This window comes from Phoca vitulina, unplaced genomic scaffold (genome assembly GCF_004348235.1).
Source record: "Phoca vitulina isolate PV1807 unplaced genomic scaffold, GSC_HSeal_1.0 scaffold2, whole genome shotgun sequence".
In the NCBI taxonomy this organism is placed as follows: Eukaryota; Metazoa; Chordata; class Mammalia; order Carnivora; family Phocidae; genus Phoca; species Phoca vitulina.
Window position 1 is genome coordinate 92789940 of NW_022589705.1, and position 13562 is coordinate 92803501.

At 48.0% G+C, this 13562-nt stretch overlaps 1 protein-coding gene across 2 annotated transcripts in view; it reads left to right on the top strand.

Moving 5' to 3' along the window:
• The window catches only part of MTOR (mechanistic target of rapamycin kinase), a 121141-nt gene continuing 107579 nt past the window's right edge, over nt 1-13562 (top strand). Inside the window, exons 1-6 of one of the 2 annotated variants that reach the window (XM_032393713.1) lie at nt 1-103; nt 2217-2419; nt 3038-3146; nt 3839-4071; nt 5894-6094; nt 6828-6962. In XM_032393713.1, coding sequence (XP_032249604.1) covers nt 2258-2419; nt 3038-3146; nt 3839-4071; nt 5894-6094; nt 6828-6962 — 840 coding nt within the window. In that variant the 5' untranslated portion in view covers nt 1-103; nt 2217-2257. The remainder of the gene's footprint in view (nt 104-2216; nt 2420-3037; nt 3147-3838; nt 4072-5893; nt 6095-6827; nt 6963-13562) is intronic. The other variant, XM_032393710.1, reaches the window with a different exon arrangement.

The window sequence follows — 13562 nt, forward strand, 5'->3', positions numbered from 1 at the left end:
CCGGCTTAGAGGACAGCGGGGAAGGCGGGTGGTGGGGCCGGGGGCCTGAAGCGGAGGTACCCTCGCTGGTGGCGGCAGCTGAGGCCTTGGCCGAAGCCGCGCGGTGAGTCTGGGGCCTGGAACCGACCCCTCCAAGGCGGAGGAATATCCAGACCCAGGGTCAGCCTGGTCCGTGGGAGGGGGGGCCCGGGAAGTTGCCCGTCTGGGACGTGGGGTTCCCTCCGTACCGGCCCCACGGGCTTGGGCGCCGTCCGAGCCCTTGACCCCCGCCCGGCGAGGCAGCACCCACCTCCTCCCAGATCCCAGGAGACCCCCGGACCCTTCAGCCTGCCGTGCGTCCCTGCGCCGCGAAGGCCGGCCCATCAGCCCCGGTACTGCCGGGGCGCCTTTGGGTCTCCATGCCCTGCAGTCGCCCCTTCTTCCTAGCCACCTACGGATTGACCTCAGAGAGGAGCAACGTCAGTGTGTGCCCCTCAGTCTGCCCCCTGGGGACCTTTCAACGACCCAGTACCCAGAGCTGAGCTGGGTTCCATCCTTGTGTTTCATCCTCTCTGCCCTCCCCGCCCCCATCCTCAGTTTCAGCCACCCCAACTTTAACTTCTGCAAGCCCTCACCAAGACTCTTAGGATATTCGACTTCCAATATCTTCATTGAATTGTGCCTGGAGCAGATGAGCCTGTGGGTCTCAGACCCTGTGAAGATACCCTGGTTCTTTCCTGAGAAGGAGAATTCCTTGCCAGCCTCCCTCCCCTTCATCGCAGACCCTTGGGCACACACCTCATAGTTAGTTTTCTCATCAGGGATCCTTGAGTTTCCTCTCCCCTGAAGGATGACATTTCCTTCTGCAGTCTTTTTCTTGGCATTGGAGCATTTAATAGCTTTACAAAACCATTATTCCCTGGGGTCTTTTTTTTAATTTTTCTCTGCATCTCACAAATACTTTCAAAAATAAGAATTTTGATAATTTGATTTTTTAATATAATCTGGACATCCCTGGGATAGGTATATATGTTACTTCCATAGCAGTCTGGGCTGAGCCCTATAATGGCCACTTTCCACCTAGATTTTAAGCTCTTTGAGGGAAGGGATAGTACTTAATTGAGGAATGAATGTGTGATCTCAGGAACTAGTCAGTCTCTTAGCTCACATTCCAAGTACTAGTATTTTATGGAACAGCACTGTCCAGTACAATAACCACCAGCCACAGGCGGCCTAGAGCACTTGAAACATGACTAGTCCACATTGAGATTGCCATGTGCACAGCACATTTTGGAGACTTAGTACAAAAAGAGAATGGAAAATATATCTATACTCTTATGTTGATGACAGGTTGAAATGATCTTTTGGATGTATTGGGTTTTAAAAATGTATTAATTTCTCCTGTTTCTTTTAACCTTTTTTGATATGGCTATCACGAAATGTAAAATTACTCTTATGGCTTGTACTGTGTTTCTACTGGCCATTGCTGCTATAGAATAATAATCAATGTCCCTCTTAAAATTGAATGCCTTGAGGAAAGGGACAGTCTTAGGCTTGTTTTATTTTCTCTCTACCTCCCTATCTCTAGTGCCTGGCACTGGGCCACGTATGGAGTAGTCATGATGATAATAATAGCTAACAATTACTAAGCACTCACTGTGTGCCTGGCACTGTTCTAAGCACTTTTTAACATTTATTAACTTATTTAACCCTCACATCAATGCTATGAGTTAGGTAATGTTATCCTACTGCAGGTGAGGAAACTGGGACATTTTCAGTATCTTCCTCAAGGTGTATAATTTTGATATGATTTTTTTTTTTTTTTTAGATTTTATTTATTTGAGAGAGAGAGCACAAACTGGGGGAGGAGCAAAGGGAGAGGGAGAAGCAGACTCCCTGCTGAGCAGGGAGCCCAATGCGGGGCTCAATCCCAGGACCCCCGGGATCATGACCTGATCTGGGTTCCATCCTTGGGTTTCATCCTCTCTGATGAAAGCAGATGCCCTATAATTTTGGACTGCGTTCGAACCCAGGAAGTCTGGCTCCACAGCCCACAGCTTGACCCTGTCTGCTACATTGCCTATTTTCAACACCAGTCACTGTTGACTAATCAAGGCTTTTCTGTGCATTCCTCAGGGAGGTCTCCCAACCTTTGTAGGATCCCCTTCCTGACACGGGAGACCTGTGCTGAGGAACCGTGGCCGTAAATAAATTCATCACTGTGGTTTGTTATCCAGAACATTAAAGGAAGTTTCTCTCCAAAGAACCTCAGATCAGGATGCTCGGAACCGGACCCGCTGCCGCCACCACAGCAACCACCACGTCCAGCAATGTGAGCGTCCTGCAGCAGTTTGCCAGCGGCCTGAAGAGCCGGAATGAGGAGACCAGGGCCAAAGCTGCCAAGGAGCTCCAGCACTATGTCACCATGGAGCTTCGAGAGGTTGGGGCTTCTGTGATTCGCCGGGGAATGTTTGGTCCAAATGTACCAGCACCGGTCTAGATTCCTTTTGACAGCTCAGTGAGGGTTTGGACCGTGACGGCCCCCAGTTTCTCCTGTCTGTGTGATACGCAGGTTCCTTTGCAGCGGGTACACGGTTCTGGGGCATGTCCTGTGTTATGATGGCATTTAGGAGTCAGTGTAGAGTCAGCTGTTTCTTTTCGTGTTTCTTTTTTTTCTTTTTCCCACAGTATTCCAGACCTTCAGTTCTTTCCATCTGATAACAGTGGTTGGGGTGGGTTTGAAGAGTTGGTAGCCTGGGGCTTTCTAGATAGAGAGCTCATGTGACGTCAGGACAGTGTCTCCTGCGTCCTTGTAACCCCAGGATGCGGCCTGCTCAACAAGTGTTTGTTCCATAAACAGATGAACCACGAGTTCAGTTGCTCAACAGTTTACAGCTATAAAAGTGGGCAGCAGCTTTGTCCTCTCTGGGTTGAGCTGTATCTGCTGGCCACCTCTCAGTCCTACCCTCTGGAAGCCGCCCACCCCCACCCCCCCGCCACTGCTGCCCCAGCCTCGGGGGGTCATCGGAAGCTGTTCTGAGTACACCTTCCTTTGCAGATGAGTCAGGAGGAGTCTACGCGCTTCTATGATCAGCTGAACCATCACATCTTTGAACTGGTTTCTAGCTCAGATGCCAATGAGAGAAAAGGTGGCATCTTGGCCATAGGTAAGGACAGCCTGGCGACAGGAACGACCGGAGTGAAGGGTGGCTCCCTTCGTGTCCACTGCACCTGTGTGTGCTGTGCACTGCTTTGTTCTTACCTGTTTAAGGAATTTTTAAGGAGCCTTGTGGCTTTCAGTGTACCTGTTCAGGTATTGATCCTAGCAATGGTCCTGGGACATGGGCAAAGCTGGTATTTTCAGATACAGAGTCTGAGAACTGTGACGCAGCTTTTCTAGGGCCAGGCAGTGGCCACCGTGAGACGAGAAGCCAGCTTTCCTTCTGCCGCCCCGTGTTGCCTGTTGCGGGCTCTAGTGTCTCTGTCGAGCAGTTTGGCGCAGCGGGGCTCACGGATGGACAGGGGGCGGTGGGGAACAGTGATAAAAAGCATGTCATTCTCAAACCCCAGGGACTGGTCTGGTGAATTCCTATTCATTTTCAGTTTGTTTTCTCTTTCTTCTTGGGAAAACAAATTATCTGTACTAAAATGAGGTTATTTTGCTTTATGTAAGTAGTTCTGGCACAAACATCAAGTGTGTTGCTTTAAAATGAAAATTATCTGCATCCTTCCCATCTGGAAGTTGCGTTCTGTGCTCAAAGTAGAAGGAAGGGGTCGCTTGCCAGCCTTCTTTCAGGGCAGTGCGCTCTCCTGGACAGGATGCGCCCATCCTCACCTTTTGCCTTGCTCTCTTTCCCAGCCAGCCTCATTGGAGTGGAAGGCGGGAATGCCACTCGCATTGGCAGATTCGCTAACTATCTTCGGAACCTCCTCCCCTCGAATGACCCAGTTGTCATGGAGATGGCATCAAAGGCCATTGGCCGCCTCGCCATGGCAGGGGACACTTTTACAGCTGAGTATGTGGAGTTTGAGGTGAAGCGAGCCTTGGAGTGGCTGGGCGCCGACCGCAACGAGGGCCGGAGACACGCAGCTGTGAGTGCCTCTGGGGAGGGGTCCCCCACACAAGGTGCTCAGGTCCCTGAAAGGCACAATGAGGGGACGCTCCAGGCATAGGCACTGTGCTTCTTAGGGGCCTTCGGTTCTGTCCTGAATCCCTTTCTCTTTTGCCCTGAGCGCCATACCTGAAGAGGAAACTTAAAGTTCTCTTTTGTTGCTTGAGAGGCAGCCCTAAGTGTAGCGCTTACCTTGACCTCTAATTTCCTAGAATCAAAATTGCCTCCTAAGCAGAAGGCACCCCTCAGCCATAGGAAGGGAAGAAGCCACAAGCCAAAAAGCTTCCAAAGCCCCAGATAACTGTCTGCATGATCCCATCAGTGTCTTTGTCAGGGTCTCTCTGCTGTACCGTGGGAATACGGAAGGCCTAGGAGTAGGAGAGGAGCAGGGGCAGTGGGACCTTCACTTCCCCACCCTCCTTTCAGGCCTTTCATGTTTATTTTATTTATTTATTTGTTTAAATTTATTTATTTATTTTAGAGAGCGAGAGAGCGCATGTGTGAGTGCAGGGGAGGGGCAGAGGGAGAGAAAATCTCAAGCAGACTCCCCACTGAGCGTGAGCCCGAGGTGGGGCTCAATCTCATGACCCTGAAATCACAACCTGAGCTGAAACCAAGAGTACCACTTAACCGACTGCACCACTCAGGTGCCACTCTTGTTTACTTTTTAGGCATTATTGATTGGTTGGTACCTAGACCAGACTTCCTCTTTCCCCGTTGGCTGTTCTGCATTTGGAGGAGTGAGAGCCTCTTTTCCTCCTCTCGTGGTGTATCCCACTGCTTTTTTTTTTTTTTTAAGTAGGCTCCATGTCCATTTTGGAGCTCAACTCGAGGCTTGAACCCATGACCCTGAGATGAAGACCTGAACTGAGATTAAGACACTTAACCAACTGAGCCACCCAGGTGCCCCACATCCCCACTGCTTTTTGAGGCTTGTCCCTGAAAACGGCTGGTTTGGAGGACCAGACTTTCAGGCTGCAAGATGAGGGAGAGTCTGTCCTTAAGAGAGAGAATCTGGGGTGGTGGCGCCTGGGTGGCTCAGTCGGTGAAGCATCTGCCTTTGGTTCAGGTCATGATCCCAGGGTCCTGGGATTGAGCCCTGCATCAGGCTCCCTGCTCAGCGGGGAGCCTGCTTCTCCCTGTCCCTCTGCAGCTCCCCTGCTTGTGCTCTCTCTCTTACTCTCAAATAAATAAATAAAATCTTTAAAAGAGAGAGAGAGAGGATCTGGGAATGAATATGGTGGGGATCAAAGCGTCGTTTGGATCCTTTCCTGTCAGCTCCCTCTTTAGGAGCCAGCCCCACGAGGAGGGATCCTGGGACTGGGTGAGGGACACACACATGGAGCCCGCTGCAAGTCGGTGTTGTCCTTCCTGACTCTGAAACTTGGAGCAACCTCTGAGCTTCAGTTTCTTCCACTGTCAGATGAACAAAATAGCAAGATTAAATATTGAACAGGATTATTAGCTCATTCAGTAAATGTTTATTGAATACTGCTGTGTTCCAGGGATGGTTTTAGGCTGTTGAGGGCAGTATACAAAGTATAAAACACGTCTGTCTTCCAGAGTTTATGTTCTAACATGAGGAACATTCTATGTTTGTAAATGCCCTAGGATAATGAACACTGAGATGTTTGATCAATTTTACTTTTACTCCTAGGTCCCCAGAGATTCCTAGCTAGAAGGGTGGACAAGTTCGCTCTCTTCCTGATGTATATATACACTGAATGATGACAAGAGGCCGTATCGTGACAGAATCAAACTCTGATACAGATGAGAGTCCTCTGTGTGCCTTTCTCTCCTAGGTTCTGGTTCTCCGTGAGCTGGCCATCAGCGTCCCCACCTTCTTCTTCCAGCAAGTGCAGCCCTTCTTTGACAACATTTTTGTGGCCGTGTGGGACCCCAAACAGGCCATCCGGGAGGGAGCTGTAGCCGCCCTTCGTGCCTGTTTGATCCTCACCACCCAGCGTGAGCCGAAGGAGATGCAGAAGCCTCAGTGGTACCGGGTGAGCATGTCGCCATTCCATCCCCCTGCGAATCATGCATACATACAGCATCACCCCTCCGAAAGGGCCGCGACGGGGCCTTGCCACAGAGCCAAGTATTACATTGTGTGGGTCAATAGTTATTTCATTGTATCTCACTAGAGCAAAGATCTGTTGGTAGCCACACCATTATCATACATACCACTAAGAGTGAAAATGTGGTCCAGTTAAACTGACTTACTGTCTTCTTATCAACAATTATAAGAGCTCTCTTCTCAGAGATATTAAATTATAGAAAAATGGGTATCTGAAAAATAGCAACATACAATGATACTAGTTTAGAAAGGGCTGGTTCTCTCTCCTCCAGAGTCATAAGCCCTGTGCCGATTGCTGTTGCCAAGAAAACTTAACCAAGGAGCTTGTACTACAAAGAGAGCTCTGAACATGGCATTGGAGACCTGGGTTCTAGGCTTGGCACAATTTGCTATGTGAACTTGGACAAGTCATTTAATTTCCTTGAGCCTCTGTTTTTCATCTGTTCAATAGGGATGGTCATGGTCTCTTGCCTCATGGTATTGTGCGGGTTGAAGCTAAATTAAAGGAAAGAGCTTGGTAACTTCATATCATTGATGTTGCTGGTACAAGCCACTGAGCAGGCCTGGTCACACCACAGAACCCCCTGTGTAGAAGGGGTGGGCTGTGTTCTTTCTACCTTTGGACCTTGGGTAATTAACACATTCTGTATCTCTCATAGCACACGTTTGAAGAAGCAGAGAAAGGGTTTGATGAGACGTTGGCCAAGGAGAAAGGCATGAATCGGGATGATCGCATCCATGGAGCCTTACTGATCCTCAACGAGTTGGTCCGCATCAGCAGCATGGAGGGAGAGGTGAGAAGCCACGTCAGAAGGGAGTCTGGATTCCCACGTGCCATTCTGTGAACAGGACAGGCGAGATCCTTGTCCTTACAGAGGATGTGATGTAAGGGACACAGGCAGTAAGCAAGTAAACAAGGTCATTTCAGAAAAGCACTAAGTCCTAGGAAGTAATGGGATGGAGGGTAGCAGGGGGGAGGGGGTGGCTTCCTCTCTGGGGTGGTGCCATTTGAGCTGAGACCTGCAGGACGTGGAGGGGCGTGCCTTGCAGAGGGCAGGGAGATTGTGTTCCAGGTGGAGGCTTTGAGGTGGGAGAGAGTTTGAAAGTTCAGGGAACAGAAAGAAGGGAAATGTGGCTGGGGCACGAGAGCCGGGGGAGGGGGCCAAATTCTGAGGCCTCGCAGTTCGTGGTAAACACTGGCTTTTATTCTCACTGCAAACCTCAGAAGTGTGTACACAGGGGAGTGGTGTGAGGGCCTCATTTTTAATAATCATTGGCGACTTGTGGGGCAAAGCTTGTGCAGCGGCAGGAATGAAAGCAGGAGACTAGTTAGGGGGTGTGGTTAAAAGTGCCAGCATTTTTGTTAACGGAAATAGCCCGGGAAAGAAAACGGAGCAGGGAGAGACTGGCAAGCCATCAGATGCAGGGCACAGCTGGCCCTAAGTGAACAAGACCGCGAAGGAAAGTGGGCTGGAAGCATGCTAGGCCCCCGTGCAGAGCCGCCGTGGGGGCCTCAGGCCACAGTTGGCTCTCAGGTGAGCCCTCTGCAGCATTCCTCCCCCGTGCTGTCAGTGGCTAGAGGCAGCCGATGGCAAGCGTGGCCGTGGCGCAAACATGGTGACGTTTTCAGAGTCGCAGTGGGGGCCTTTGGTCAACTGCACTCCTTGTAGTTGGAGGTCCCGTTCTCCTGGCTGCCAGGGGGTCTATGGAAGGAGCCTGGGCGGGTGATGGTGGTGGCCTCCACTGGTGTTGGCAGTGCAGACGCGGAGGAGATTCAGTGTCAGTCCACTGGATGCAGGATACATTGGGGGTAGAGCTCCCTCTGCGAGTCTTCCTATGGGGAGCGAGTTGGTGTGCAGTTTTGTCCCGGGGCTTCTTGCTTTACTAGACCCAGGGGCCGTTTGGTAATGGCAGTGCTGTAGGCGCTGGGCAGCATGTGCTGCTGTAGGTGTAGAACCCAGGAGTCTAGCTTGGAATCCCCGCTCCTCTCTCTACTGTGTGACTTGGGTACGTTATTTTACTTCCTTTAGCCTCATTTTCCTTGCTGTTAACGGGGATCTCATCCACCTCCTTGGGCTCCTGTGAGGTTTCTAAATACAACTGGCCCTTGAATGACACAGGTTTGAACCGCATGGGTCCACGTATACGTGGATTTCTTTTAGTAAATATGTTGGGAAATTTTTTGGAGGTTTGTGACACCTCAACTAACTCAACAAATGAACCGCATAGCCTAGAAATATTGAAAAAATTAAGAAGTTAGGTATGTCACAGATGCACAAAATACATGTAGATACTAGTCTAATTATTTACCACCACAAAATGTACACAAATCTATTACAAAAATTAGAAATTTACCTAAACTTACACATACCAGCACTTATAGACCATACGTGGCGCCGTGCGCAGTCGAGAGAAATGTGAACAAATATGAAGGTACAATATTAAATCCTAACTGCGTAAAATTGACTGTGGGACACACTGTCTTCTGCAGTAATTTCATAGCCACCTCGTGTTGCTGTTGCTGTGAGCTCAGGTGTTGCAAGTGTCTGGTTAACACACCGCAAGGCTCATCTGTGTGCACAGTTCGCCCCTACAGTAAATCGCACGTCACAATAAGAAGTGCCCTGTCGCACTTCTCATGTGTGTTTCATCGTGTTTCGTGCAATACTGTAAACCTTGAATAATACTATGGAACCCAGACGAAGTGCCGCTAGTGAGGTTCTTCCAAGAAGCAAAGTCATGATGTTATAAGAAAAAGTTGAATCGCTTGATATGCACCGCAGATTGAGATCTGCAGCTGTGGCCGCCCACCATTCCAAGATAAATGAACCCAGCGTAAGGACCAGTGCAAAAAAAGAAAAGGAAATCCGTGAAGTTACTGCTGCAGCTGTGCCAACAGGCACAAAAGTCTTGCACTTTTTGAGAAATCTCTTTTTATTTCATATTGAACATGCAGCTTTTATGTGGGTACAGGATTGCTGTAAGAAAGGTATACTTAAAGACCAATATGATTCGAGAAAAAGCGAAATCATTATCTGACAACTTAGAGCAAAAGGAAGGTGAAGGACTGAAAGCTAGAGAATTGAATGCCAGCAAAAGATGGTTTGATAAGTTTGAAAAGAGGTTTGACTTTTAAAAAAGTCAAGATAACAGGAGAAGCAGCTTCTGCTGACCAAGAGGCAGCAGATGAGTTCCCAGACGCCATAAAGAAGATCACTGAAGAGAAAGGGTATGTGCCTGAATAGGCTTTTAATGCAGATGAAAGTGCCTTACTCTGGAAAAGAAAATGCCACAGAGGACATTTATTAGGAGGAGAAGCAGGCACCAGGATTCGAGGCAGGAAGGGGCAGGCTAATTCTCTCGTGCAACACAGTAGAGTTTACGATCAGACGGCCCTTATCTATAAATTGCTAACCCTGGAGCTTTGAAGGGGAGAGATAAACACCACAAGAACTCTCTGGATTGGTTCCCTTAATGCTTTGTCTCTGAAGTCAAGAAGTACCTTGCTGGTAAGGGACCACTTTTTAAAATTCTTTCAATATTGGACAATGCCCCTGGCCACCCAGAACCCCATGAGTTCAACACCAGAGTCATCGAAGTGGTCTACCTGCTCCCAAACACAGCGTCTCTAATTCAGCCTCTAGATCCGGGTCATGACCTTTAAGGCTCATTACACATGGTACTTTGTGAAAAGGATTGTCAACACTGTGGAAGAGAACCCTGATGGGAAGTCTGGAAGGATTACACCATTGAAAATGCCATTGTTGTTGTAGAAAAAGCCACAAATGCCATGAAGCCTGAAACAAATTCCTCCTGGAGAAAACTGTGGCCAGATCTTGCGCGTGACTTCACAGGACTTATGACAGGGCCAGTCAAGGAAACCATGAAAGAGATTGAAAGAAAGTGGATATGGCAGAAAAGGTGGGGGCTGAAGGGTGATATGGATCTTGGAGACTTTCAAGAGCTAATAGACACCACACCAGGGGATCGAACAGAAGATGACTTGAGGGAGGGGAGTGTTTCCGAACCGGTGCTGGATGATGAGGAAGACGGCCTAGGAGAAGCAGTGCCAGGAACCAGGAGGGGTCTGGTTATTTCAAGACTGCTCTTGATGTCTTTTACGACATGGATCCTTCTATGATGCAGGCACTGAAATGAAGCAGACCGTGGAAGAGGGATCGGTACTGTAGAAAGACATTTTTAGAGAAATGAAAAAGCAAAAAAGTCAAACAGAAATTATAATGTATTTCTGTAAAGTTGCACGGAGTGTGCTGTGTCTCCTGCCTCCCCTCCCACCTCTTCCGCTGCTGCCAGCGCTGCAGCAGCAAGCCGGCCCCTCCTCTGCCTCAGTCTACTCACCGTGAGACCCACGAGAATGCAGACCCTTCTGCTGAGCCACTTCCTGCTAGTGAATAGGAAAGAATCATCATGCCGTACAGTTAATAAACTTACCTATTGTGTGTTTGTGAGTCTTTATGTGAAAATCTATTGACTGTACAGCAAGACTGTACGAGATGTTTATGTGAATCGATCATGTGGAACCTCGTGTGCGAAGCTCGTGTGGAAGTGGACAGCCTGTCCCTGTGTGGGCGTAGGGTGAGTGATGTTTACTGTCAAGCCAAAGGTAATGATGTGTTGGTTTTCTTACCGTTTTGTGACTTTGCTTTCAAAGCATTTCATGGCTGTACAGTATACCTTTCTCGTAATTGGAGAAACTGCGTATCAGCCTATCATTGCAGGTAAGTGGGTTTTTAAAAAATGTATCCATCGGTGTTTCCAATACTGTATTATGAATATGACTATAGTACTGTACGCCATAAAAATGTGATGACTCATTCGCGTGTAGGCTAGGCTACCATGAATCAGTTGTCTCGATGACACTAAGCTGCCATGAAACAGTCGTATTGCTGCTTCTTCGTCATCGGTGCCTGCGTCGTTCGTTATCCCTGTAAATAAATACGATTTTCTTTTTCACATTATCTTTTCATTTTTGCTGTCTGGTGTTAGTAATGCATATTAACATCTACATTGTTTTGCTTCAAATAAGATAGTATTCATGTAGGTACTGACAGACGATTCATCTTGTCAATAGATGACATACACTTAGGGTATTGGTAAATACGGTATGGTACTGTAAATGTATTTTCTCTTCCTTATGTTTCTCATAATAGCATTTTCTTTTCTCTAGCTTTCTTGTAAGAATACAGCATCTAATACACATGCTAAATGTGTGCTAATCGGTTGTTTATTATCGGTAAGACTCTGGTCAACAGTAGGCTGTTAGTAAAGTTTTAAGGGAGTCAGAAGTTACACATGGATTTTCTTTGATTTTTTTATTTATTTATGTATTTATTTATTTATTTTTAAAGATTTTATTTATTTGAGAGAAAGAATGAGACAGAGAGCGAGCACGAGTAGGGGGGAGGGGCAGAGAGGGAGAGAGAAGCAGACTCCCCACTGAGCAGGGAGCCCGATGTGGGGCTCGATCCCAGGACCCTGAGATCATGACCTGAGCCAAAGGCAGACACTTAACCAACTGAGCCACCCAGGCGCCCCTACACATGGATTTTCGATTGCATAGGATGTCTTTGCCCCTAACCTCCACATTGTTCAAGGGTCGACTGAATACGTGAAGTGTCTGGCACAACACCTGATGGAGCAGGCATTCCATAAATGGCAGCCCTCGGAGATTTCCCTACCCAAGTATAGCGCAGGCTTTCCACTGTAGCCTGTACAGCTGTGGGATCTCTTTTTCTCCCAGGAAAACAGAACATCACCTAACTAGGTTTAATTAAAATAGAACTTTGTAAATTTTGTAATTCTAAAGAACTATCCAAATGTAAGGTATTATAATTTTGTAACTTGTTAATTCATTGAACAGATATTAATTGAGCACCTGCTGTGGGCCAGCTACACCAAGTCCTAAGAGCTAGAATAATACAGCAGTGAATAAGGCATTATATTCTAGCAGGGAGAGACAATACACAAATAAGTAAAAATATATACAGTTGGCCCTTGAACAATGCAGAGGTTCAGGCATCAACCCCCCCATGCAGTTGAAAATCCACATAGAACTTTTGACTCCCCCAAACTTAACTATTAATAGCCTCCTATTGACCAGAAACCTTATCAATAACATAAACAGTCAATTAACACACATTTCGTATGTTATGTGTATAATATACTGTATTTTTACAATAAAGTAAGCTAGAGGAAATAAAATGTTGTTAAGAAAATCATAAGGGGGGCGCCTGGGTGGCTCAGTCGGTTAAGTGGCTGCCTTCGGCTCGGGTCACAATCCCAGGGTCCTGGGATCGAGCCCCGCATCGGGCTCCCTGCTCAGTGGGAAGCCTGCTTCTCCCTCTCCCACTCCCCCTGCTTGTGTTCCCTCTCTCGCAGTGTCTCTGTCAAATAAATAAATAAAATCTTAAAAAAAAAAAAAATCATAAGAAGGAGAAAATATGTTTACGGTACCGTACTGGATTTATGGGAAAACATCCACATGTAAGTGGACCAGTGCAGTTCATACTCCTGTTGTTCAAGTGTCAGCTGTAATGTATCATATGGTGATGAATGTTCTGGAGAAAAGTAGGGCAGGGAAAGGGACCAGGAGGTGCTAGCGTGGATCAAGGATTACATTTTAAAATGTAACATTTGAGCATAGTCGTGAAGGAGGTAAGAAAGAGCCGTGCAAATAAAGACCTGGACAGAGCATTGCAGAGCAGGTCCTGCAGGCACGAAGGCCTCACGGCGGGGGCTTGCTGCCTTTGGAGGGGACCAGATTGCCCCTGGGACTGAGCTGTGTGACAGGAGAGAGGTGGCGGGAGATGGGGTCAGAGGAGTACCTGGGGTAAGGAAAGGGGCACGTCGTGTGGGGTCCCAGGAGCCACCGTACAGACCGCGTGTGTGAAGTGGGAAGCTGTTAGTGGGTTTTGAGCAACAGAGTGACATTTGACTCATGTTTCAGAGGGATTGCAGTGGCTGCCGTGTTGAGTGGATTATCAGCAGGGCTCGGGCTGATGCCCGGAGTCCAGTTAGGAAGGAACAGCAGCAACCTTAGCAGAGAACTTTTGCAGCTTGCACCCTAGTGGAAACCGTGCAGGCCAACGAGTGGCTGGATTCTGAATTTGGGACTGGGGGGTCAGTGGGAGAGAGAGGAGTCAAGGTTTTTGGCCTGTGAGACTGGGAGGATAGGGCGGCATTTGCTGAGACAGGAGGACTGAGGTGGAAGGAGCAGGTTTGGGGTAGAAGGTCAGGAGTTTGCTTCTGAATGTTAGATGAGTGCAGACGAGTGAATGTTAAGTTTGAGACACCTGTTGGGTATCTGAGCAGAGAACTGGGTCTTTCTGGGGGGTTCTGGGCAGAGACACAGATTTGGGAGTCATCAGCACATA